The sequence below is a fragment of the Leuresthes tenuis genome, unplaced genomic scaffold (genome assembly GCF_036924035.1).
Source record: "Leuresthes tenuis unplaced genomic scaffold, fLeuTen1.0.hap1 SCAF_18, whole genome shotgun sequence".
NCBI classification, from domain to species: Eukaryota; Metazoa; Chordata; class Actinopteri; order Atheriniformes; family Atherinopsidae; genus Leuresthes; species Leuresthes tenuis.
In genome coordinates this window covers 4558104-4585572 of record NW_027325372.1, presented here as the reverse complement: position 1 = coordinate 4585572, position 27469 = coordinate 4558104, and the positions used below count along the sequence as shown (strand labels likewise).

General features: G+C 37.7%; 3 protein-coding genes and 2 long non-coding RNA genes across 7 annotated transcripts in view; 3 read left to right on the top strand and 2 right to left on the bottom strand.

The window, feature by feature from the left end:
• The window catches only part of LOC140274630 (DLA class I histocompatibility antigen, A9/A9 alpha chain-like), a 424015-nt gene that overhangs the window by 390928 nt on the left and 5618 nt on the right, over positions 1-27469 (top strand). The gene's annotated exons all lie outside the window — the stretch shown is intronic.
• Positions 722-1141, top strand: LOC140274634 (uncharacterized). Its single transcript, XR_011908365.1, has 3 exons — positions 722-824; positions 941-958; positions 1063-1141. It is a non-coding gene; the product is annotated as an uncharacterized lncRNA (long non-coding RNA).
• On the top strand, positions 7482-10896 carry LOC140275579 (major histocompatibility complex class I-related gene protein-like; the record flags this gene model as incomplete). The annotated part of the gene is made up of 7 exons (XM_072371094.1): positions 7482-7701; positions 7864-8124; positions 8210-8512; positions 9128-9442; positions 9527-9646; positions 9905-9948; positions 10460-10896. Coding segments are annotated over 7 exons (1305 nt in total), but the record flags the coding sequence as incomplete, so codon positions are not given.
• LOC140275112 (uncharacterized) lies at positions 17253-17585 on the bottom strand. The gene is made up of 2 exons (XR_011908389.1): positions 17473-17585; positions 17253-17348 (listed from the first exon to the last, which is right to left on the bottom strand). It is a non-coding gene; the product is annotated as an uncharacterized lncRNA (long non-coding RNA).
• LOC140275578 (major histocompatibility complex class I-related gene protein-like) lies at positions 18388-26004 on the bottom strand. The gene is made up of 8 exons (XM_072371093.1): positions 25869-26004; positions 25645-25781; positions 24862-24949; positions 24300-24401; positions 20269-20535; positions 19404-19682; positions 18721-19026; positions 18388-18566 (listed from the first exon to the last, which is right to left on the bottom strand). Exons 1-8 carry the CDS (start codon positions 26002-26004, stop codon positions 18388-18390), a joined length of 1494 nt encoding a protein of 497 aa, XP_072227194.1.

The following is a 27469-nucleotide window of genomic DNA, read 5'->3' as shown; positions in this document are numbered from 1 at the left end:
TATATCCGCTCACAGGTGTTTTGTCTTTGGTTTAACACAGAAGCAACTTGATTAAGACCAGCCAAATATCTGGTTAGGGTTAGGAAATAAAACAACGTTATTATGATGTCAAATACAAGCCCAGCCACCAGGAAATAAGGCATGTAAACAATGTGAACATGTATTTAAAAAAAGTTGGAAAATATCTATTTACAGAATGTGCACACTGCTTGTGTTTTTGATTTCCAGAAACATAAACTGTTGACGTATTTTCCTTCAGACTGGGCTGATTAAAGTTGATGCAAGGTTAATAAAGAAAGATTTACACAAACCATCTCTCCAGATCTTCCTTCGGTGTCTCTCCTCCAGAGGACTCCCTCCTCTCCAGTCACCTGCCATGCTACAGGTTTCTACCCTAACAGCGCCCTGATATTCTGGAGGAGAGATGGAGAGGAGATTCATGAAGGCGTTGAACATGGAGAGATCCTCCTCAACCATGATGAATCCTTCCAGATGAGCGTTCATCTAAATGTTTCATCGATCTCACCTGAAGACTGGAGTAGGTACGACTGTGTGTTTCGGTTCTCTGACGTTGAAAACAACATCACAACCAGATTGGACAAAGAAGTGATCTGGACCAACAGGGGTAAGTCAGAGCAGTGGAGTTCATAGATGAAACATATTTCTCTCCATAGTTTTGTAGAAAGATTGTTTGAATAATTTTGTTTTGATTCCAGTTTCTCCCTCAGAGTTTCCTTCCGGTGCCGTCATTGGAGCTGTTGTGGGACTGCTGCTGCTGTTGCTCTGCATCACTGGATTCTTCATCTGGAGGAAGAACAACCATGGTACACACTACAAAACTGCTGTTTATAAGAAACTGTTTTTTTTACTTTACCTTCAAAGCAGAAATCTGTGAATTTTATTAATTCTAAATTCATATTTTTTACTATCTGTGTTTTAGGGTTCAGACCTGCAAAAAGTGAGTCCTCCTTTATAAAATATGTTTATTTACTTCATTTCCCAGATACTTCCTGTTTCTCAACACCCAGTTCTTCTAACCGTGTCTTTGTTTTCTGCTTGTAGCTGCAGATTCCTCAGACCAAACTACTCCAACTGATGAAAGTGAGTCCTGAAATCTTTACTGCACACATGTATTTTTGTCTTTTATATAATCACATGTAGTTGATGTTTCAGACATGAGATGTGTAACATTAATGGCTTTATCACTCTGTTAAAGTGACGGCATTCAGTCAGTCACACATCAACTTTACAAAACATGTTTCTCACATCTTTATGTAGTTGTGGTCTGATATTTTCCATTTGTGTGACATGGGACATGACATCCAGTGACATATGACACATATGTCCTTATATAGTGACAGTTTTCTCACATCACTATAACATTTGATATCATCCTGACAAGTGTGCTGCTGCTTTGTGAATCATACCGGCGGTGTATGGGATTAGCTGGAAAAATACCTTTTCTCATATTTTAGCTTAATGAACAGCTGGTGTTATGTTCTGTCTGGCTTCTTCCTTTTAAAGGTTTTGTCGCACTTCACACCAACAGCTTATCCTCAGTTTGTCCAGCTTCGTCAGTCTGAGAGCAGAAGCTGCAGTCAAACACTGCAGCGAACATAAAGCACAGTTTTCTCCACTCCTCAGACTTGCTCCGTGTTAATAGTAATTCGTAAATGTCTCTGGTCCAATGCAGTAAGACACCAGTCACAGTTTGCTATGAAAAATCAGCAGGTTACTCCGTCAGACATGAAGCAGTTCTGATGGCACCAGATTAAAAGCATGTCTGAAACAGCTTTCTTCACAAATCCAGGAAATAGCTGGTTTGTCTACTCTGCAATTTTTTATGAACCAGAGATTAATGTCTATTGTGAAATATTTAGAAGGAATTTAACTATTAAACTGTTCAAATTTTTGTACTTTTCTGTTTTGACAGGATCTAAACAAGAATTAAATGATATTGAACTTCGGTGAGCTGATGATGACAACAAAACTGATATTTTTGGACGGATCACCAACAGCAGAACCAATATTATTATCAAAAATGTTTCATGATGATGATACCTGAGAAAACACTAATTGTATCGAGCCAGACTTGGTTCACCTGTGCCATGTTGGATTTAAACATCTATGAAATACAGATTTTTTGAGCTATGGTTACTCTGATCAGACTCTTTTTAACACTGACAGCTGTATCTCTTTTAATCCGTTAGTTTGTAAAACCTTTTGACAGTTACAATGCTTACAGCACAGATTCCACTTCTAAACTACTACACAGAGAAAATAAAAGCATTTAAGAAAACTTTCAGGTTCAGCAGGTTTTTGATAGACTCTCATAAAACAGGGGAAAGTGCAACAAGGAAGTGACAAACAAAGAGATCCTCCACTGTGAACGCTCAATGGGAAAAAACAAGAAGAAGAAATTTCTTAACATTAGTCTGAAAATATAAGGAGACAACAAAAGATCTTTTAAACCACTTTTAAATCACTGCCATCAGGCTGTTATGAGCCCAAACTTTTTCTGAGTCCAATTATATTTTATTGTATTTAGATTTAGATTAATGCTTGTGTCTCTGCTCCTCCCCCCCACTGTCTCCTCCCTTCTCATACCTTTCAGGCGAGATGCATTTCATTAGTAATAAATGTCTGTAAAAGAACTACATTACATGAGAAGATTAAGCACCTGAGCAGCTCGATTCTTAAAGCTATATTTATTCAAAGCTACAAAAACAAAATGAAAATGATATTGTTGCTTCTCTTCTGTCACATCGGTCGTGTTCCTTGTATAAAGTAAATTGACTTGGTAGTTTAGGCTCTAATCACCAGGCAAACCTTCTTATATGTCATCCACCCCCTCAGGACCATTTGATTTATCTTGATTCTACTATCTGTTTCTCTCATTATTCTCTCCATCCATTCATCCAACTTTAGTCTTTCTCCCGAATTCATCCATCAGTCTCGATCTCATCCACCAATCCACTCCCCTAACCCTCATCCATCCATCCTCAACCATCCCTGCTTTAATCTTCCCTCTTTCATATTCATTCATCCACTCTTCCCTCCTTCCTGAGACAGTGACCCCACAAGAGTCACACGGTGTTCCAGAGGAGCCAAACAAAATTAATTAATTCCTTCTCTTAAATTCTCTGTATTACTTTGACTTGTCATTAAACCAATAACATCACACTGTTGAATCATGTGGTCAGTACTGGTTCTCAGTTTATTTCAACCACATATTCATAGATAAACTACATATATCTAACATTTAAATGTCGGTTCAATGTTGTTTAGACATCAGTTTCGGTGGTGATAGATTGATCCACAGTGTTAACAAAACACTGAAAGCTTTGGCTTTAGACCCGACATACCTCAGTGTTTACTGCAGTTTCTCTTCTTCAGGTGTCTATTTTTCAGAGGATGAATGATGTCATTGGGATGATGAAAATGGAGCTTTCAAAGGTTTTAGTCAATTTGGCTGCAATAATGAAAACTTCCTAAGATTTGACCTGAACATACAAACATAAATTATTCCAAAACGGCAAGCTGTTGTCATCAAACATGTCTGAAACAGAAATGGTTTCATTTGTGAGGTTGTACATTTGTAGGGCTCACAGGGAGATTTGTTTTTATGACAAAAGAGTAACATCCACACCTGTAGGGGGAGCCAAAGAGCAAAAAAGACCAAATTATCTGTAGGCCTCCATCAAACTTAGAGGAAACAGACTTGTTTTACTTTGTTGCCTAAAATTCCTTATCAGGGGAAACATTCCCTTGTTAGGAAAGTTTATGTAAAAAGAAAAAGGCTCAGTTAAGTTTTTTCTTTGTTTGTTTTCTAACAAGGAAAGCTGTGAAAATATAAACAACAAGGCAGGGTTACAAAACATTTTGCAAATGAAACATTTTCTCACTGAATTCATAACTTGCCATTTTGAAAAACAGTGCATTTGTAATAAGAAACAAGTTGAATTAATTTCCATTATATTTTATTTAACTATTAAACAAATGGAAATGCATGCAAACTGGAAAGTTACGTCAGGTGGAATAGAGTTAACCCCTAAATTACACCAGATACACGTGTGTTGTGTCTGTTTTGGACGTTTGTGAATCGATTCTGAATCGTCCACATCCGAATAGCGATGCATCTAAGAACCGGAAATTTCCGCAAACCCTACTAAGAAAACATTAATATATTTGATTTTTAATAAAGTTATTTAAACAGAATGCATATTATTACTAGAAGTGAGATATTTCATGAAAAATATTAGACAATCTTGCCTCAAAAAGTTTGGACAGCTCCTTGTTTCCCAATGTGAAGCATCCCCTCTTCTATGAACAACATCTGTAAACATCTGGGAACTGAGGAGACCAGCTGCTGCACCTTTGGAAGAGGAATGTTGTCCCGTTCTTGCCTCATATAGGATTCTAGCTGCTCAACAGTCCTGAGTCTTTTTTCTCGTATTTTGTGTTTCATGACGCTCATGTTTTCAGGCGGTGAGGTCTGGACTGCAAGGCATTGTCAGAATGTGAATATGTTGCTTTTGAACTGAATGCTGACAACAAGTCAAATGGGCCCTCTCCTCCTCAGTCTGGAGGACGAAGAGTCCGTGATTTTTCATGAAATAGAAGTAATTGAATACCTAAAGGAAACATTTGCACTGAACATGCTTTGAACAAATGTTGTTGGAAATGTGAAAATCTTTTTGGAAATGTGCTCAACTGTGAAAAATAATGAGTTATATAGATTGAGGCTAAACAGAAAGTAAAGACAACTTTTAAACATTTTTCATAAACTCATGAATCTGAGTCTCCCTTCTCAAGCTGAATTGATTTATGACATACTGATACATTGTTTGTGGTTTCATGTCAGCTTATTTATGGATGCTGATGACAAAGTTATTCAATAACTTTACTGTATCGCTGTACCTGCTTGTAAAAAAGCCCTCAGAAGACACTGGTTTCCTCCTGAACCTCCCACAATGTGAGAGTGGATGAATATTTTGAATTATATTTATGATATGGAAATTATTACATTTTTTATTACATTTCTCATTATTATCTACAACTGCTAACGCTGCCAGCTAACCTATGGTGCATCATTATATCCTATTACTATTGGTCATAACAATGCTGCATTTGATAGCAACTGGGAATTTAATCAACCAAACTCTGAAATGAGGAAATTACTAATGATAAAAAGAAGAAGAGGAAAGTGTATTTTTCCTTTTGTGATCGTCTGTCATCTGCATTTAAGTGACAACAAAGTTGTTGATGAGCTTTTAGGAAAAAACAGCTAAGTAAACATCTTTTTTCTAATTCAACCCACATACAGTCAAAATGAACTCACGCTGTGTTCTAACACCTTTTTTTTGTGTCAGGGAACGTCTCAGGTGGTTCGCTCTCAAGGAGGAAGGTAAGAAAAGTAATCAGAACAAAGACATCAATACAGGTGCAAGATTCTTTGACACCAGCCAATAAAGATTTCCACTGTTAAGAAGGACCGCACTTGCCGTGTATCGTCTAAATAATTTATTAAAACAGTAAAACCAAAACACCAGAATATAATGCTTACAATTGCACAATAAAATTGTAAAAAGAAATAAAAGGGGATTACAAGTCACAATTTAAAAAAAAAAGTATTCCAAGGGGGAGGGGGGCCCCACGTCCGTCCGTTCCCTTGTGCCGGCACTGCAGCTCCACACTGATTCCTCTTTACACATGATGTTGTTCATGTGGATAAATTTAAGTTAAAAATCATGTGGAAACATGATAAATGAATATATCTGTCTTGACATTACATGTTGTGTTTACATTATTAGAACAGAAGCAATATCTAGGTATTAAAGGGTGTTCATGTTTGAGTCTAACATGGCTGAATGTTTACTGATGCTCTTCTGTCACCAAAGAAATGTGGCAAAACTAGGAGGACAAAATCCTGATCTGGTGGGGACCAGATAACAAACCAGTGGCGGTTGGCCCATAGGGGGCGCTGAGGCTCAGCTCCACCAGCTGTTGATTTTTTTCAATCAATGTCAGTTTTACTTAATGTGCCTACATGCAGTTTAAATAATTTAAACATGGCTATGCAGCCCTGCATTACATGAACAGTTTGATTCAGGACTCTGTTCAGAAGCAGCACTGTTACACAATGTTTACTCTAAATCTGTAACTAAAAACCTTTCCGTTTTGATTGATATGGTTCAGTTAAACAGATGAACTTCTCGGGTAACTTTTAATGTTTAACACTTCATCTCTCAGCAGAGTGCAAAGAATAACAATACACTGTATGTTGTGATCTAACAGCACCATTTAAGTTGCATTAATGATGGCTAATGTGGAGAAAGGTCTGAAACAATGGAAATGGAGCATTTATGGAAGCTTAGAAAGAAGCCAGAAATATTCACCAAACTTTAAGACAAGTGAAACTGTTTATGGTTTCGGTTGAGTCAAAGTGTTTGACTACAACTAACAAATACTGATGATTAGAATAAAATGTGATATATTAAACCCCAAAAATAAAGTATTTGTACTGCAGTTTAAATGTCTAATCTACTAAACAAAGAAGAGAAAATAGTTAATTTAAACTAGAAGCAAGTTCCAGTTAAACCAGTTTTTTGTTTTTACAAGGAAAGCTGAGAAAAACTGAGAATGAGCCAAGAGGAAGAGAAGCAGGCTGCAAATTTTTTCATGGGGGAAAAAAACCCAAAAAACAGATGTCTCCTCCTCACAGGTGTGGTATCAAACTTACACGCCATAAGACCGTCTCAGTGCAAAGTTCCAGGAACAAGAGAGCCTTAAATCAAACCACAAGTTCTCCATGACGACAAAAGTCCTGAAAGTGCTTCTTCGACAGCTCTCCAACCTTGTTCTTTAATTTCAACCTTCACGAGAGGACGAAAGCAGCGCTCGACCCATGCGTTAACAATATTAAGCGTCCGTAAATATTTTAGCACACTACTTCCACTTTTAACAAAATAAAATCCCGAAATAAGATATATTTTCAAAGTAAAACGTACAATACCTATAATTGTAAAATTGAAAGAAATAAAACTCAAGACATAAATACGAATTATTTGACCCATTTTCAAGCGGGTTACACTAAATATTTCTGTGTGTTTGCTGAGAAAAATCTTGTGTTGACATGTTGCTTGAGATATTAATCAGGATTACAGAACAGATTCCACTTCTAAACCACTAAACAGAGAACATGAAAGATCTAAGAAAGCTTTCAGGTTAAGCAGGTTTTTGATAGACTCTAATAAAACACCAGGGAAAGTACAACAAGGAAGTGACAAACAAAAAGATCCTCCACAGGGAACGCTCAATGAAATAAACAAGAGGACATTTTTTAACTTTAGTCTGAAAATATAAGGAGACAACAAAAGATCTTTTAAACCACTTTTAAATTACTGCCTTCAGGCTGTTATGAGCCCAAACTGAGTCCAATTACATTTTATTGTACTTAGATTTAGATTAATGTTTGTGTCTCTGCTCCTCCCCCCCACTGTCTCCTCCCTTCTCATACCTTCCAGGTGAGATACATTTCATTAGTAATAAATGTCCTTTTACTTTTGTTCATCAGAACTGGATTACATGAGAAGATTAAGCACCTGAACAGCTTGACTCTTCAAGCTATATTTATTCAAAGCTACAAAAACAAAATGAAAATGATATTGTTGCTTCTCTTCTGTCACATTTCGTCAGCAGGTACTCGCTTTTAGTCACATCAGTCATGCACCTTGTGTTTGCTTCATTTTTTGTTTTAAATCCTGTGACTGATGTAACTGACTGTTTGCACATAGGCCTTCATGATATTACACTCTGAATATCATTTGATATTTAATTTAATACTTAATACTCTTTCTGCAGTGAAACTGACGGCATCGGGCGCTGCGTTTTCTGGAGTTCCAAATTTTCCAGACTTTATGGGAAATACTGAACTGGATGAGACTCAAATCGATTACTGTGACAGTAACAACAACAGAAGAATTAATCCACTTTACCTTAAAAGAATGTCCGCTTTCTTTAGAGAACCATTCTTGGATATAGCCAATGGAGAGTGTTTTCATTTTTGGCCCCCTGTGTTTAAAAATAATATCGATACGCTGAAGGCACTTAACCCTGATAAAGGTAAGGAGGTGTATGTTTCATGTTGGTTGTTACTGTTCATACATCCATACATCTGTGTCAAATGCTGTCTGTTTGTCTTGCTCAGCTGTCCACATCTTACAGGGTATGATAGGCTGTGAATCGAATGATGAGACTGGAGAAATCATCTTTTTTGTACAGTCTGCTTATAACGGTGAAGCCCTTTTGCAACTGGACCTGAGACCTTTCTCAATGTACCAAAATAATTTTGGGAAGAATTTTACATGGATTGCTCACAGTCCTCTGGGTGCCATCATCAAACCAAAATGGGACATTGAGGAAGAAGAAATAGCAGCCATGGGGAGGGTGATTGAAATTTGCAATATGTTACTGCAATATCATTTTGCCTTCGACCATCTGCTGAAACCAGGTAAAGTAACACAATTCTGTGTTTCATGGATATATTTATGCATTTTTCTCAGACTGAATGTATACTGTATAAAAGCATCAGTATGCTCAGTACCTTTTCTGTGGCATTACAATTTGATTCATCTCCAACAAGGAACCAGTGATTAACAGTTTAATCCTCACCACTGTAAAGGGCACCTTAGCACGCGTTTTGGCTCCCAAGGACTCACTTTAGCACACGTTTTGGCTCCCAAGGACTCACTTTAGCACACGTTTTGGCTCCCAAGAGGGCAGTTTAGCACACGTTTTGGCTCCCAAGGAGGCACTTTAGCACATGTTTTGGCTCCCAAGGACTCAGTTTAGCACACGTTTTGGCTCCCAAGGACTCACTTTAGGACATGTTTTGGCTCCCAACAGGGCACTTTAGCATACGTTTTTCAACAATTGGGCCACAAGGGGGAGAGACAGTCATCAAATGCACCTTTAACTGTTTCAACCCTATCTTTCATGATTTTCCATCTTCAACTTGACCTGTCTTTTTAAAAAAAATCCTCTCCCAATTTTTCCTTCTCTGTGAAATTTCTCTTATTGTCCTCTGCCTTTTCAACTTCTTTCATTCTCTCTATCCCACCTTTTCTTTCTCAAACAGATTTGACCTCAGTGTCTCTCCTCCAGAAGACTCCCTCCTCTCCAGTCACCTGCCATGCTACAGGTTTCTACTCTAAAAGGGTCTTGATATTCTGGAGGAGAGATGGAGAGGAGATCCATGAGCATGTGGAACATGGAGAGATCTTTCCCAATAATGATGGGACCTTCCAGATGAGTGTAGAAATGAACGTTTCATCAACCTCACCTGAAGACTGGGAGAGGTACGACTGTGTGTTTCAGTGCACTGACACTGAAAAAACTATCACAGTCAGACTGGAAAAAGCAGTGATCAGAAGCAACAGGGGTACGTTAGAGCAATGGACTTCATAAATTAAACATTTTCTTCTCTGTGCCGTTATAAAAATAATGTATTACTCTTTTATTTTAGTTCTAGTTTCTCCCTCAAGGATCTCTGCTTCTACAGTCATTGCAATTGTTGAGGGGCTGCTGCTGCTGTTGGTGGTGCTCTGCATCAGTGGATTCTTTATTCGGAGAAGGCATCTTAACGGTACACATAACAACACATTTATCAATTTACAGCTTGTTTTCTGACATTCACTAAAAAATATGTGAATAATTTTTTCTAGTGTTATCTCTTTTCTGTATTTCAGGGTTCAGACCTGCAAACGGTAAGTCAGATAAACAGATTAATGACACATTTATCATATCATATCATCAACTATTTAAATGTGAACATTTGTAATAGCTCAGTTCTTTCTAGTTTTGTCTTTATTGTTTACAATTTTGTTTTGTTTTATGCTTGTAGCCTCAGATCCCTCAGAGGTAGAAATTCAGATGGAAGCATCCACAGTGAGTACTCCATCATATATATAATCACATCACTGTACATGATCTTGCTGAAATCCTTTTTTAGACATCGAGATTCATAACGCGGGCTGCACAATGGTGTGGTGGTAGCGTGCATGTTTGTGTGTCTCGTTTGTCTCTGTGTGACCCTGTGATGGACTGGCGAATACATAAATCCCCTTTGTCGTGGGCCTCCCTCCCGCCACACATAGGAAAAAAAGAAGGCTGGATATTTTTGCATCATTTTATTTAAAGAGAACCAAAGTTGTGAAGAACTGTGACAAGCAATAATATTCAACCTAAAAAAAGTACTTGAACTTGTTGGATATTGGCACAATAAGTGTTCAAATATCTCACCCCTAACACCATCTACCCAAATGAAAACATATTCTTCAATTACAAAGTTCAGAATAAAAGTAAGAAATGCAACCAAACAGAGTTGCCAAATAAGAGTTCCAGGCATCTGAGTCTGACCAATTATTCCAAATGTCCATTTCCATCTGTGTCTCTACAGGCTACAAGTGAAGACAACAGTGAACACCAAATGAAATTATGATGGGAGTAAAACTGGTATTTTTTTGTTTGGACCACCAAAAGAAGAGACAAGCTGACTGGAAAATGACACCATTGGTCAGCCAGCTGACAGGTGGATTTGTACCCCTCACAGTTCATAATTCTATGTATGAATTTTGTGTATGAACATTATGGTGCTCTCTTTAAGGTTAAAACTACCCTTTAACTTTTTTCTTTAACATTTTAATTTCACAATCAGTATTTGAAGAACAATGGTCTTCATTTGATTTATGAAACATGTATGTTAATAGAGCTGATATATTTCCCCTGATTCAGGTAAGACTGTAATAATGAAGCTGATGATTGATTTATTGCCCCCAGAAGTTGCCCCTTTGTCATTTTAGAAAATTGTTACATTATTATAACAAGTCGCATAAACCCACCTTTCAGTGTAATCATGGTAATCCTTCTTATCTCGTTGGAGCCATGTTTAATTTTTATTTTGTGAAGTTTTCCCTCAACCACTAGGGGGTTGTATTTAATTTCTTGTGTCCTACCTGCTGACGCTGGCCCGGGGTCATGCTTGGTTATTTGAGGTCAAATGTCATGTTACTCAGGTGTTGCTGATTTGAAGGGGCAAGCAGTTTTCTAATGTGCTCGGTTTAAGTTTATTTTGCTTTGTTGAATGGAAATGGAAAGATAAATGGATATTAGGTAGAAAATAAATCGCTGATATGATGTGAAACACAAAGTAGGAGTCTCGTCCTGATTTATACTTGAGTTCACATAAAAACATTGCCTACCAGCAAACAATTAGCAGCCAGTATTGCTACAGTATAAGACTTAGTCACTACATTTAGATAGAACATTGCCTCGTTTGGAAGAAGAAACATGGAGCTGTTTGCACTACGATTCAGCGGATCAGTGAAGTAAACGCTGCGCTTGAGGGACTGTTAAACGCACCGGCACGCATGGGGACACCAAGCGTCAGTATTGACGCTGCATCGGAGTGAGTTACCAGAACGACCGGGATTCTAAGCGACGGACATCTGGACGTCAGACCATCAAAGGCCGGCCAACGCACCATTACTGTATGTGGTTCAGCGCTGATGTTTATTAGTGTCCATTATTATTGTGTGCATACATGACGGTTCATAAGCGTAAATCCAATGCATTGGTAGCAGACTCGCAGAGTCTGGCTCAGATGTTAACACGTCCTCTTCATGACCAAATAATCTGATGAATGATAGATTCTTTCAAATACTACAACAAGAATATATCTGGGATTAACTGAAGATGGAAAATCATTCTTAACACACTGTAAATACAGACGTGCTGATGGTTTTTCAGTGGAGGCAGAGAGGTGTGAAGACAAATACTCATTAAAATATTTTATCAGAGCATGAAAAAATTAAAAAGCTATTTTTTGATGGGGGCGTTTTTTAAAATATAGATATATATAGCCTATGTGCTAATCTTAAAATAGGTTTTTTTGCAGACTAAAATCATATCAGATACATTATATACTTTATATAGCAAAACGTGTCATTGTTAAAAATGACAGTTTTGTTTTTTTTAATTAGACCATAATAATTTGAAAACATTTCCCTCCTTTAATGTCACCTGTAACCTGTGCAGTTCAATTAAAACACAAACAAATCTGTTCGGAGAAAAAATAAAAAAGATAAAAATTGTACAATAAGCTGGTTGCTTATAGTGTGCACACCCTTAAATTAATACAATGTTGGAGCCTCTTTTGATTTAATCAAAGCATTCAGTCTTCCTGGGTAGGAGTCCATCAGCATGGCACATCAAAAAAACTCTGTGAGATTTGGAGGCCGTCTCTTGTGCACAGCCGTTTTCAGGTCACTTCACAGATTTTCTATTAGATTTAAGTCTGGGCTCTGGCTGGGCCATTCCAAAACCTTAATTTATTTCTGGTGAAGCCATTCTTTTAATGATTCGGATGGATGCTTTGGTTCATTGTTGTGTTGAACTCTTCAGCTTCAGCTTTCTAACAGACGCCTGAAGGTTTAGGGCCAAAAGTGACTGATATTTGGAGTTGTTTAGAACTCCACCTTAACCAAAGCCCCAGTTTGAGTTAAAGAAAAGCAACCCCAAAGCATGATACTCTCACCACCATGCTTCACTGTGGGTATGGTGTTCGCTGTAGGCCTCTTGGCAGCCTCCCTGACCAGTTTTCGTCTTGTCTTTTCATCAGTTTTTGGGGAACATCCAGTTCTTTGTAATATTACCCATATTTTCTCCGCTTTTTCACTGAGTTCCATGGTAAATCCAGTGCTGTGGGATATTTTGTCTCCTCCTGACTGATACCTTGAAACAATGAGATCCCTTTGATGCTTTGTAAGCTCTCTGTGAACCCTGTGGCTGCAGCAGCCAAGTGAGGAGATGTCAGAAAAATCCTGCTTTATTTGGGGTTTAATCAGAGTCTCTTCAACTGATGGCAGGTGTGTAACCAAGAAGACTGAATGCTGTGATTAAATCAAAGGAGACTTCAACAATGTATAAGGCTTTTTGTACGTTTTTTACTTTTTATACTTTGTTTGTTTTCCAATTGAACTGTACAGGTTTTACTATTGATCACATTGAAGGTGGGAAAAGCTTGGAAAATGTTTAGTGTGGTCTCATTTTTAACATCACAAAAATCTGGCATTTTAACAGGTTTTTTTTTATACATCCGCTGTACTTACTTTTAGGCAGTCATTGTGAAATTAACCTGCAAATGTAATAAATTTCCAGAGGAACTTTAAATATTTCAGCAGTGAGAATGCTGATAAGCTGAATGGGGATAGCTGAATATGCAAAAAAAGTGGAAAACAGATTAATTTTAGGAGAAAACCAGTTGCTGAAATCTTGGTGGAAGGAATTTGAAGTTGAAATGACAATAGTGGAATGATTTCCAGCTATTGGAAAAACTTATGAATTGATTAAAGGGCTGAACAAAAATGCAAAAGTCTCATTAGAAAAAGGTGAAGGGTTAAAAACAATAGAAGGAGAAAAGAAAAGAAATGCAAAGCAAAAATCTAGCAGAAAGTTAGCTGCTGAAGTTTCAAAAGGCCTGAAAGGTATTTTTGAAAGGACCTGGAGAATGCTTAACAACATTCTCACAATGATAATAAGATAATTATAATACACCCTTATTTGCCCAAAGTGGTTGATTGGATGTTTGGCATTTGCCAACATCTCTCAACAGAGAACAGATAGTGTCCTATGTGCTTTGTAATTGTATATTTAATTTCTAGAATGCTACAATAGCTGTTTCACTGACTATTGTTGTATTATGTAAACAGATAGTTATACTTAAGAAAGTTTAGCTTAAATAAGGTAATGGTTTATATGGCGTGCGTCCAACATGCCGTCTCACAGAATACAAACTGCATTATACCATAACATGTTAGCATGCTTGTAGTAGCGTTTAGGACTGAGCCCTGTGGTACGCCACAAGTCAGCTGAGCCACTCAGGAGGTAAAGTCCCTCAAAGTGACTGAAAGTGTTCTTTTGGAGAGGTACAAGCATAAACTGAGTCCTTCCAACCCCAAACTCTAAACAATGCTGGAAGATCTGCGTATATCCATATAACGGCAGTGAACGGGGCATTGAATATACTCTAAATAAGGCATTATCTGTCTTTATTTCACCAATACTTACGAATGACGAATGAATGTGTACTATTGCACTTTAGTTAATTTAGTTTGGAACTGCCGTGTTGTTGTTATTGGGGTCTTTCTACACAAGCGTCTAGTGGTATGACGTCATAGACGCGCGCCGCTGCAGCACAGCTTATTTGCTCCGTGCTCTGAGAGTCTGAGAGTGAATAGTTTTTAGTTAAAGCTTAACAAAGTTAACTATAATCATGCTTTGTCTGAACATATTTGTAATTTATGAATAAAAGTTATATGGTTTAGTTATTTCATAAGAAAAGGAGAGACAAAAATGCATCATATCTGAATGCTGTTATGTATGAAACAACAATATGGAGAAGAGAGCCATTTCTATATGACAAAAAGGAAAAACAAAGGTTATGTATATTCATAATTTCATATTTGATAAAAAACTGGGCTTTCCTCATCTATGATAGAAAAAACATTTGCTTTTTATTTTAGTTTCCAAACTGTAGGTGCAGATTTTGACAGATGGGTATTTACCCCTGATGTCATAGTGAAGAATACAACCGAGTTACATTGAGGGAAAGGAAGGATCAAATGAAATACCTTCAAGATGAGAGGAAGTTTATCACTGATATTGTCAGAACACTGACCCATTTTAAAGTAAATTAGTTCAATCTTAATACTTTCATCAGAGGAGCTCACACATTTAGAAAGTAAATTAAAGCACAACAGGCCCTCTCCAGTATCAAAAAGTCATGTTGAATATCTGTGTTTTACTCTTGTTATCTGGGATTTTGACTTTTTTCTATGTTGGCTCTGATCACTGTTTTATCCTGAGTGGTGATTAAGTATTTTTGACTCCAGAGAGCTGAAACACACTGTTGAACCTCCTCTCATGACTAAATAGCTGCTGAGGCCAACATGCATCCTTCAGGTGGTAGAGTGGTTGGGGAGAATCTCTCCTTTAATATGTCTTACCCAATAAACTGTGCGTTACCCATTGAAGATTGTTAAATCAAGGTAAACCATGAACCACCAGAGGGCGCCAAAGCCTTTTAATTTATCATCAGTTGAGATAGAAACTACAACACTTCAGGCTTTTGTTCCACTCTCTCTTCTGAGTCTGTTTTTTTATTTTTTTTATTTGTCCAATTAGTACAGGATCATTGCTTAAAATAAATCTCAACTGGAGCACTGGCTATTACATAAAGGCCCTGCTGCCAAAATAAAATACAATATGTTACATGAACTTCCCTCGCTAAGGCCTCTGTTCCTGCTGCTGCCACACAGCTGCAGCTGATATTGAATCAACTGGTAAGGTTTTATATTACTAACATTTAAAAACATTAGGAGGATGCACCGCTTAGATATTTCAAATCAGAGATATCTTCTGCAATGAAAATATTAATTTCAAAACAGGGGAAAAGAAAATAAGTTCAACATAGAATAGAAAAATACTTTATTTGTCCCCCACTGGGGGAAATTCAAATTAGTCAAGTAGCTCAAAACAAATTGAATATTTACAATGATTGTATATTAGAACAACAACAACAACAACAACAATAATAAGGATAATAGAAAATACATTTGTGAAAAACATGTCAGCAGTCACTGTTAAAAAGCTGACACTGCATGAAAGCTACCTCCACTAGGGGTCCTTAGACAGTAAGGTCTCCCTTACACTACCTGCCTACCTGGGATATGAGTGTGAGTCACTTTTGATAAAAGCGTCTGCCAGATGCATAAACATAAAAAAAAGCTTTACCTACACTCTTTAATCAGAGCACCTGGTTCAAATCAGGTGGATTGGAAGACCTGAACTTGATGACTTGAAAGTCCTGATGGATTATAGATGGTGAGACATAATAATGTAACTCAACATGACACTTTTAGACAATGGTTTCCAAATGAGTTACCTGAGTACATACTGTAAATAATACATCACATTCTGTAAAAACTGCATTTTCTGGTATTTTCATTGATATTCATGTATAGCCACAAGACACAGTTAGTATTGAACATCTGTGTAATCTTAACTCACACTTTCCTCTGTGAGCTTTATCAGATCAGCTGCTGCATCTACCGACAATAACAGCTTAAACTTATGAAGGTCTAACAGTGAAAGAGCATCCTCACACAGCGGAGCGGGGGTTTGTGCTCGTCTTCAGAAAATAATGCCACGCGTTCGCAAGCTGCAATAAGGAGGTGACCTAAAGGGTCAATGTAGGGCCACATTTGACCAGATGTTGGGTCATAAGGGTCGGCAGCAGGACAAATATTTTAGAACAAGCTTGAGAAAGAATACTGGAAAAACTGAATGGTGATAGTGCAGATCGCTTGTTTGATAACTGGATATTTCAGGACTTTTGTCGTCATGGAAAACTTGTGGTTTGATTTAAGGCTCTCTTGTTCCTGGAACTTTGCACTGAGACGGTCTTATGTCGTATAAGTTTGATACCACACCTGTGAGGAGGAGAAATCTGTTTTTGTTTTGTTTTTTTCACCCATCAAAAATTTGCAGCCTGCTTCTCTTCCTCTTGGCTCAGTCTCAGCTTTTCTCAGTTTTCCTTGTAAAAACAAAAACTGGTTTAACTGGAACCTGCTTCTAGATTAAATGATATATTTTCTCTTGTTAGTTTAGTATATTAGACATTTAAACTGCAGTACAAATACTTTATTTTGGGGGTTTATTATATCACATTTTATTCTAATCATCAGCATTTGTTAGTTGCAGTGAAACACTTTGACTCAACTGAAACCATAAACAGTTTCACTTGTTCTCAGTCTTAAAGTTTTTGTTGAATATTTCTGGCTTCTTTCTAAGCTTCCATAAATGCTCAGTTTCCATTATTCCAGACATTATTCCACATTAGCCATCATTAATGCAACTTAAATGGTGCTGTTAGACCACAACATACAGTGTATTGTTATTCTTTGCACTCTGCTGAGAGATGAAGTGTTAAACATTAAAAGTTACCCGAGAAGTTCATCTGTTTAACTGAACCATATCAAAACGGAAAGGTTTTTAGTTACAGATTTAGAGTAAACATTGTGTAACAGTGCTTCTTCTGAACAAAGTCTATTGGAGCTTTAACGAAGAAACAGTAAATAGAAAAAAGTCCAGCTGTTTTCTATTCAAGAAGGTTTTGAGTTATTTTGAGAGGATGTCCAAATATGTGACATCAGTGCAGGATGCTGCGTTCATCAATCTTGTCTCTGGATCTGGTCAACGAGTCTCTCAGAGAGAGACGTTGTCAGAAGCTGTAGGGGTCCAAAACACACTGTTAGTCCACTAATCCTGGACCGACTTTACACAAAACATTGTTAGGACCATTTCAAATAAATCCAGGTCAGATATAGTAGGATATGTGTAAGTTCTGCTTACATGATGTAGAGGATGTCTCTAGAATGGTTCTGTCTGGAAAATGGAAGGAGAAATGTTTTTTAGTTTTACAGTTATTACCATTGAATATTACTCCCACCATAAGAAATGATAAATAAACACAATCTCTTTTAATAAGTTTTTCTTATTTCTTCACTTATTATGTTGTGATTTAGACACAATTTAACTGAGCCTTGTACCTCCGCTCTTGACCAGTATTAGTAATAACGGCGTTACTAACAGCATTATTTTTTTCAGTAATGAGTAATCTAATTAAATATTTTTCCCATCGTTGCAACGCCGTTACTGAGAACGCAAAGTGGCGCATTACAACAATTTGGTTGAATGAAGTGTAAAATGTCAGGTTTTGGCCACACATCAGCTGCCAGGAGAGAGCAGGGGTGGGGATGATGACACCGTTGCAAATGCAATGATGTTTGGCTGGGTGGGCGGATCATGCCCTGCACGCTCTGACTGCCAAACACAACAATTCAAAGGTAGCTTCCTCAAACTGGAAATACCGGCACTACTTCTCGCTCATTTTAAATAAAGGCAAGAATGTTTCTGTAACATGCAGCTATGTCCTGGAAAAAAGACTTTATCCACGTCTGCCTAAAGCAACTCGAATCTTATGAAGCAGCTCACATCAGCACATGCTAACACAGCAGGCTGCGATTTATTGAGTTCAACTAAATATCAAATGTTCTAAAATACTGTAGTAATGTTTTTATTCCTCAATCAGTTAATATAAACATCTTTGATGTCAAAGATGTTATAGAACGTAATAGCGTATGAACATAAAAAATAACGTCACAGTTACTTTGCTGAGTAACTAATTACTCTTATGATGAGATAACTGAGTTATTAACTTGATTACTTTTTGGGAGAAGTAATTTGTAACTTTAACTAATTACTTTTTTAAAGGAAGATGACCAACACTGCTCTTGACTCCTTTTTCCATGTGAATATTATCAGCTCTTTGACTCTCTTACCATTATTCTTCTTTTTGATAGCAATGGATCCTAAAGCAGCAACGATGATGACAATAACAACGGCCATCGTGGCAATGGTGGCAATGCTGACCTCAGAGAGTATGTCTGTTCAGGAAACAAACATGTAGATAAAACAGGTTAGAAAATATTTAGCTTTAATGTATACCTAGCTGTTTTTACAAACTGTTTATTACTTAGTTATAAGAATATATTGCAATCTATATAGTATGTGTCTCATACATTAAATTATTTTTCTTACCTTTCTTTTTGAAGTTAGTTTTGATCGCGTCTTTGTTCAGTTCTGTGACATTTTGAACATCAGAGAGCTGAAACACACAGTCGTACCTACTCCAGTCTTCAGGTGAGATCGATGAAACATTTAGATGAACGCTCATCTGGAAGGATTCATCATGGTTGAGGAGGATCTCTCCATGTTCAACACCTTCATGAATCTCCTCTCGATCTCTCCTCCAGAACATCAGGGCTCTGTCAGGGTAGAAACCTGTAGCATGGCAGGTGACTGGAGAGGAGGGAGTCCTCTGGAGGAGAGACACCGAAGGAGGATCTAGAGAGATGGTTTGTGTAAATCTTTCTTTATTAACCTTGCATCAACTTTAATCAGCCCAGTCTGAAGGAAAATACGTTGACTATTTATGTTTCTGGAAATTAAAAACACATGCAGTGTGCACATTCTCTAACATAACATATTTCCTGGTTGGTCATATTAAGACATAAATCCTGCACCACTAAGCCGACTAAACTATTTCTTTGGAAGGGATTTAAAAGGAAAGACCAACAGAGTAAAAGACTGTGTATAACTGTTGTGATACATGCTTTGAGTTGGTTCCTGACAGAATATTCATGTTTACAGTCATCTCTGACAAAGGAAAAGAGTAAAATCAAGAAATAGATATAAAAGAAAATCAGACCATTTTACTTTACCTTTTCTAGTCAGATAGCTCTTCCCATAAGCCAAAAAATTCCTTAACAACAAAGGACATTCTGTGGTGAGGTAGAGCTTCCAGTCGACATTACGGGCTTCATCTCCATCCCAATTTTTTTTAATAGCTTCAGCTTTTGCATCTAAATTGATCCAAGTCTGCGTATCCATGTCAAACGAGATGAAATCCTCTCCATTGTTACCATACCGCATATAACCATTCACCTTATCTGTCTCATTGTCCCACTCACAGCCAAGAATTTTCTGGATAATGGGAGCACCTGAGAGAGACAGAGGATGAGGGATTATTCTTGTCACGTTTTTAGCTCTGCAATTAATCATCACTGCCAAAGAATCACATGAAATTTACACTTCTTCACCAGTATGTCAGTTTTTGATGGTGAAAATAATAATGCTTTCCATGTTCAATGTTAATTTTGCACATATACTAGCACACTAGCATTTGCTAATATGTAAAAAACTAAAAGCAATTGGTTAAAATAAAATAAATAAATTGCTAAGTTGTCAAAAGCATTTATTATCTGTTGATCAGAAAAACAATTAATCAAACGTGTGACGTTACATCTATAATAAGAAAGACTGACACAAGTTATTACAAAAGAAACAGAATAACAACACTAAAGATCAGTAGAATTCAAAGAAGATGAACCAAAGTCAAACATTTTTGTGCTGTAATAAATGTTAGTCCTGCTCTGGTAACCAATCAGTAATATTTCCCACTCACTTATGTTTAGTGAAACTTCAGTTATAAACATTCAATATGAGAATAAAGAGATACAGATGCATAAATCTAATAAAAACCAAAAAAGCCTAAACAAACAACAATAAAAAAAAACAGTAACATACCTTCTGTTTGTCCTGAGTCCTGATTAAAACTGTCAGTTTCATCTTTGAAGGTGTGCCTGTAATCCAAGCAGTCCTGAAGTAATGCATTCCATTCTTCTCTATTTTCCTTTATATATTCTCTCATCCAGTCGTGTCTGACTTTTGCTGTTTCATCAACGATGTCAACGTAAAACACTAAAACTCCCTCAACAGTTCCTGTCACTGCATATTCAGGGACATTTGAGGATCCATTACATAGCAAATCATGAAGCTCCATTCTGTATTTTGCTGGACAAAGAGAACGTAGTTAATTCAAACACTGTATGTTGTATTCATCATGCCAGCATAAATTTATACATGTATATATATTGAGAGAGAGAGAGAGAGAGAGATATTCTGACCGCCTTCATTGTATTTACTTGATTTAAAATCTGTTAAACCTTTGGTGGATGCTCCTTTTATATCCTATCCAGACGCCCTCACCTGTCACCAGTTAATCTGTTGATTGTTGAATCTTACAGAATACTGCTGCTGTAGATCCTTTAAACGTTTCTGTATTTTGTTTGCCTCTTTTACAGCTTTTTAAACATTTCTTACTGCATTTGTTTCTTACTCTGAAACAAGTTACAGATTTAAGTCCTTTGTGCATTTTAGGAAATTTGTCACTTTCACTGGAAAACATATATTGCACATATAAAAGAATAAATTATCCATATCCATATTCTCTTTTTTATTATAGATAGAATGTAAATGATGTGCTTAGTTTCTATAAGTTTAAAACCATAAATGACTGAACAAACTTGATAAATTTAAACTCACAGCACACACTGAGCAGTTTCACTTTCTAGAACACCGCATTAGTTTTAATGTGTCTGAATAGTCTGATGATTATCTTTAAACTCTGTGGTACAAAATGAATACATGAATCTCTTTAGCTTATACAGTTCTCTTGGGTTATTCTGAGCTGCCACATTTATATACTTGAACAAATGCAGCACCATGAGCAACTTTGTTTAGCTCTAGGAAAAGCTACTCTAGCAGAGTAATTACATACATTAGAATATTATATACCCTTTAAATTAGTAAAATGTTCCTACCTGCAGTTGCAGCATTACAGAGGAGGAGTAGTGTAATTATCCCCTTCATCATGTTCGGATAGTTAGAATGAAGCTGAAGAACTGATCTGAACAGTCTGATGTTTCCTGACGGTGTTTTAAAGATCTCAATGGGGTGTGTCCAGTTCTGACGTACACCCAGCATCTGAAACAGGGCCAAAAATAGACTTATTTAGTTTTTATTTAACACCAACAATAATTCTATCTTTCACTCTATGATTTTCTCTGTCGCATGTTTAACAGAAACTAAAGAGTATTCTTTGTTTCCTGTTCTGCTGAGTCTGTGTAATTTGAGTCTGTTCCTTCCCACTAAAGCTCTTCGCCTCAGTTTGTCTGCTGATAAAGTCTTTTTGTCTTTAAAGTCTTTATTTTCTTTTAAACAAACTTCCCAAACTGCAACTCAGTCTTTTTTTTCTTTCTTGGTTCAACAATGTACAGTCTCATTGCCTGGACTGGGAACAACAAATTGTCCCCCTCCTCCAGTCTAAACCTTAATGGGTGAGGATTGTACAGTATGTCTAAAGTTCAAGTTATTAGATGTTTCTGGTTTCTATCTACTAAAAGAAACGCTGTTTACACCAACACTATTTTGGGTTCTAAGGGCTATTTGCTTAAAGGAGACATATTGTACCCTTTGTTGACACAATTTAATATCTGAGGTCTTATTGGGACGTATGAGACAGACATTGGTCAAAATGCACGTTAGTTTAAGCACTTTGGCTGTAGTCTGACCCCTGATGAAGCAGCTTTCAGCAGAGCCTCACACCACAGTACTGGATAACTCACTTCAGTCTCATGAGCAGAAGGATCTGAAAGCTCATGTCTCAAAAGTTTGAATCGATTTGAAATCATATTATTGTTTTGAGAAAAATGTCGATCTTAGGGAATTTCCCATTTTACTCTGTGACGACTGCAAAATAAGATGTTTCCATTGATTAGAACTTCTTGCATAATATCAACACCTGATTTCCTTCTAACTTTCATGGAAACGTTTCCTTTCACATTCCATGCAGATATGACTTTAACACTGACTTCTTGTGACTGCAGACACTCAATTTCTTGCACAACTGGACACTATTAAACTACAAGCAGAATTTCACTGAAGTATAAAGAACCTGATCAAACTATCCACATGCCATCCACCCATCATCTCTCTTTGGTTAAACACCCAGAGGCTCAAGGTAGTCTGGAGCATTTCCTTGAGGTTGAAATGTGAATTACATTCTTATGGTTAGGTTTGTTTTCTCTTTTTTCTTAAAAAACTTGAATCATTGCCTCTATTTGCTTTTGAATTAATATGAATGAAAAACAGAGTTTTGAACTGTCAGAAAACATAATCTGTGACTTTTCAAAGCAAAATCTTAATTGCTTCTGACACAGATTTTATTATTCATATGTGGATGCAGAAAGCTCTCAGTGCTGCTTCCTGCTGCGGGTTGTTGCAGTTGAATTTTTCTTGTTCATGCAGAGAAAGAGCTGTTGTTGTCCTTAATTCATAGTCAAGTATTTTGGGTATGTTTGAGAATGTATTATGACACATGCTGACCTCTTTTGTTTGTGTTGGACCAGATGATGAACTGCGGCTGACCTCTGTGGAATTCTGTAGTTACACAGAGATTCCTGATGTTTACTGGAGCATTTCTCCAGCTGAACTTGACGCTTTTCAAATATTCTCACTGCAGATCATAAAGTTTTTTTGTGTTTTTTTTTTATTTACTGAAAACAGTAAAACAACTGAAATCTTCTTCTCTGTTCAAGGAAGGCATGACATCCAATACCTACAGTGAGTTCCTTCACGCAAGCAGTTTTTGAATATTGTTTGCTTCCTTCAACTGTAATTGCTTTGTGATACGAGTGGATGTTCAGGTTAGTGCACTTAACTGTTGAAAACTGGGGATTTTATTGAAGACTGCACAAGAAAGCAACACATTTGATTTTGATATACATTTATGATTGTCAGTTTAACTTGATATAAGGTTTTGAGGTTTTACTCGGCCTTATACAAGGTATCATTTATGGATTCTCTGATTATAACATGTGTATAAGCAGCCTTTAAATCTTTCATTCCCTCCCCCAACAAAGGAAACCATAAAGAACAAAACTGCTTCATGTTTTATAACTGCTAAACTACTTTGGCAGCACAGGTGGCTTGATAAACAGCCACTGTAGTCCAGCCACTATCACTGAGTGCTTCAGCCTCATAACTGTCAGGTTTGTTGTTTTTGGGCTTCTGCTTGAGTTTTTTGTTCTTGATTCTGTTATTTTTCATTTTGGGTTTTCCTTTTTTTCACTAATCTGAGGACCTCAATTACATTCATCTCTCAAAGCACACCTAGATCATCCACCTTTTCAACATCACATGTATTTAAATATCAGGTATTTTTCAGACACTTTGCTTTGTTACATCATTCTTTTCAATTTGTTGGTTTTGATATTTAGTTTTGAGCCCAACTTAATGTTCTTTTATGCATTTTTGGACTCGACAGAGATCTTTATTAATTTTCTGTTTGCTTCCTTGTACGTAAAGTTTTTTTTACTCCTTATCAGTAAGTTAAGTTAGTTTCTGCCTGCATGTCATCCTCCTATCTTTGTGTGCAACAGAAAAAACAAAAAAGGTTTTGGGAAATGTTTTCCCAGTAAACACTCAGACAACGCGCTTATCAACATCATGTTAGAGGCAAAAGTTTTATTATTGTAAAGATACTCAGTGCGATGCATTAAATTTGTTGACGTATCCTTCCCTGGATCAGGTTTTCAGTCTCAATCAGGTCTCTGCCCTCAGTTTCTTCTTAACAGACAAACTCCATCTGAGACATTTTTACAATATTGCCTTTTTATCATGATTTTTCCTGCTTTAATGGCAGCGACTCAAAGTCAGATATCAAAGTACTGAATGAGTCAGTTAAGCAGATAATGTTTTCGTTTTCTCTCTCTCACCCTTCTTCTTTTTATAAGCCACATATCCAGTGACAGCCACGAGGATGAGAGCAAGAGACACTGCTGCTGTGATGATGGGGATGTTCATGCCACCAGGCTCCACTGTTTTAAAAAACAAACAAACAAGACCAGTCAAACCCCCAAAAGGTCAAATTATTAATAAATGTTACAAACAGTAGTCCAGCATTAACTGAAACAGGTACAGTATACCATGTATCCAAACAATGAATCAATTCTGTAGGTACATCTGAGTGATCACAACAAATTGACTGCCAGCCCTCCAATAAGCTGCACATGCAGCATCTGATGATGGCATTTCCCTCATGCACATTCCATCCATCATCTGCTGCTTCTCCGGGGGTCGGGTCGCGGGGGCAGCAGCTTTAACAGAGAAACCCAGACGTCCCTGTCCCCGGCCACCTCCTCCAGCTCTTCCAGGAGGACCCCGAGGCATTCCCAGGTCACCCGAGAGACATAGTCTCTCCAACGTGTCCTGGGTCTCCCCCGGGGTCTCCTCCCAGTGGGACGAGCCCGGAACACCTTACCAGGGAGGCGTCCTAACCAGATGCCACCTCATCGGACTCTGCTCGATGCAGAGGAGCAGCGGTTCTACTCAGAGCTCCTCCTGGATGACTGAGCTTCTCACGTAGCTATGTCATCGAAATGACGGAGAACCATAAACTACGACTTAAGCTAGATTTATACTCTTCCAGAAAGTCGACAACGTCGACGGGACGTCTTCATTGATCATTCGAAGTTCTGCGTCGAGGGAACGCGTTTCTCTGCAATTCACCATGCCAGTGGGGAGGTGTGGCTGTATGTTTGTGTGGTTTCAGGGCTTATAGCCGAATCCTTGCTTTTTCTTCCGGTCACAGTTAACAGCAGTAAACAGGCAACCGATGTGGAGCAGCTGTATTTGCAGTTGGAGCTCATCAATATTGAAGAACAAATGCTTAAATTGCAAATGTTGAAGCACAGGCGACAGAGAAGACGTTCGCGGGGGTGGTCTGTACGACTGGCCGAGGCTGGGAACGGGTGAATTTACAACACTGGTGTGAATTTACAACACTGGTGTGAATTTACAACCTGGATGAACAAATGCACTTCAGATCATTTCGAATGTCAACGAGCTTCTTCACCGTATACAGCCATTAAGACCGGAAATTATGTTCTGAGCGGACCAATCACAGCCCAATCAGCTCGCGTCTACGCGACGTGTCGTTACAATTTTTTGGAGGTGCACGTCAGGCTACGGCGGAGGGGTCAACCGACGTCGTCGACATGACGCTAAAGTATAAACTACGACTACGCGTCATATCCGGGAGGGACAGTATGGGGAGCGCACCAGGAGCGGACATTCCCCACGGAGCAAAACAAACAAGGTTGACCGCAGCTCGCCGTGAGATCTGAACAGCGCCTTTTTATTGAAAAGTAGACGTGTGGAAACACTTCGGCCTTTACATCGTCGGCGGCGGAAGCGAACTGGACAAGAGCCACGTTATTATGACGTTTTCAAGCGGGGAAATATGATCCTCTGAGAACACGTTGTCTTTTATTTTGTTTCCTTGCGCGACTTCCTGTCCCGCACGATCTGCTCCGTGCTGCTGCGTTGTGCTTCGGTGTCCGGCATAAATAGAAGCTCTATATCTGCTACGGAGGCTCCGGAGCGCCGACGCTGCGATGGAGCCGGTGGAAGCACAGTCATTGATTAAAATTGAAACGTATCAACTCCGCTGCCGTGCTGGAGCGCAGACGCAGCACACACGCATTTCGTGTAATTTAGGGGTTAGCTTGATTCTATCCGACGTGACTTTGCAGTTTGCACGCATTTCCATTAGTTTAATAAAATATAATGGAAATTAATTTAACTCTGGTTTCTTACAAATGCACTGTTTTTTAAAAATTGCTAGTTATAAATTCAGTGAGAAAAAAAAGAAATGTTGTGAAAAAGTGCATCAATTTACATAAATTAAAGACCCATCAATAATCGTTTGATGGAATCGTAGCCCCTGAATCGTAATTGAATCGTGAGGTGCCCAAAGATTCCCACCCCTGTTTCCTAGTATTTTTACCACAGTGAATCATAAAATGTTTAATTTGCAAAATGTTTTGTAACCCTGTCTTGTGGTTTATATTTTCACAGCTTTCCTTGTTAAAAAACAAACAAAGAAAAAACTTAACTGAGCCTTTTTCTTTTTACATACACTTTCCTAACAAGGGAATGTTTCCCCTGATAAGGAATTTTAGGCAACAAAGTAAAAAAAATCTGTTTCCTCTAAGTTTGATGGAGGCCTACAGATAATTTGGGCTTTTTTTGCTCTTTGGCTCCCCCTACAGCTGTGGATGTTACTCTTTAGTCATAAAAACAAATCTCCCTGTGAGCCCTACAAATGTACAACCTCACAAATTAATTTGTTGTCATGACTGCAGTTGTTTACATCCTTACAAAAACTACTTCTGTGTCCATTTCTGTTTCAGACATGTTTGATGACAACAGCTTGCCGTTTTGGAATAATTTATGTTAGTATGTTCAGGTCAAATGAAGCCATTAACCAGCTTTTTGAAACTTGTCATTTCTGTAGCCAAATTGACTAAAACCTTTGAAAGCTCCATTTTCATCATCCCAATGACATCATTCATCCTCTGAAAAATAGACACCTGAAGAAGAGAAACTGCAGTAAACAGTGAGGTATGTCGGGTCTAAAGCCAAAGCTTTCAGTGTTTTGTTAACACTGTGGATCAATCTATAACCACTGAAACTGATGTCTAAACAACATTGAACCGACATTTAAATGTTAGATATATGTAGTTTATCTATGAATATGAGGTTGAAATAAACTGAGAACCAGTACTGACCACGTGATTCAACAGTGTGATGTTATTGGTTTAATGACAAGTCAAAGTAATACAGAGAATTTAAGAGAAGGAATGAATTAATTTTGTTTGGCTCCTCTGGGACATCTTGTCACTCTTGTGGAGTCACTGTCTCAGGAAGGAGGGAAGAGTGGATGAATGAATATAAAAGAGGGAAGATTAAAGCAGGGATGGTTGAGGATGGATGGATGAGGGTTAGGGGAGTGGATTGGTGGATGAGATCGAGACTGATGGATGAATTCGGGAGAAAGACTAAAGTTGGATGAATGGATGGAGAAAATAATGAGAGAAACGGA

Bases quoted from the DNA above. Each gene is read 5' to 3' on its own strand.
- LOC140275578 (XM_072371093.1), bottom strand. From the start codon at position 26,004: ATGACTGTGCTTCCACCGGCTCCATCGCAGCGTCGGCGCTCCGGAGCC. The intron at 24,950-25,644 runs GTGCGCTCCCCA...TCGATGACATAG, and splicing joins GTGGGGAATGTCCGCTCCTG to CTACGTGAGAAGCTCAGTCA. The intron at 20,536-24,299 runs GTGAGAGAGAGA...CTCTTTGTCCAG, and splicing joins GGCTTATAAAAAGAAGAAGG to CAAAATACAGAATGGAGCTT.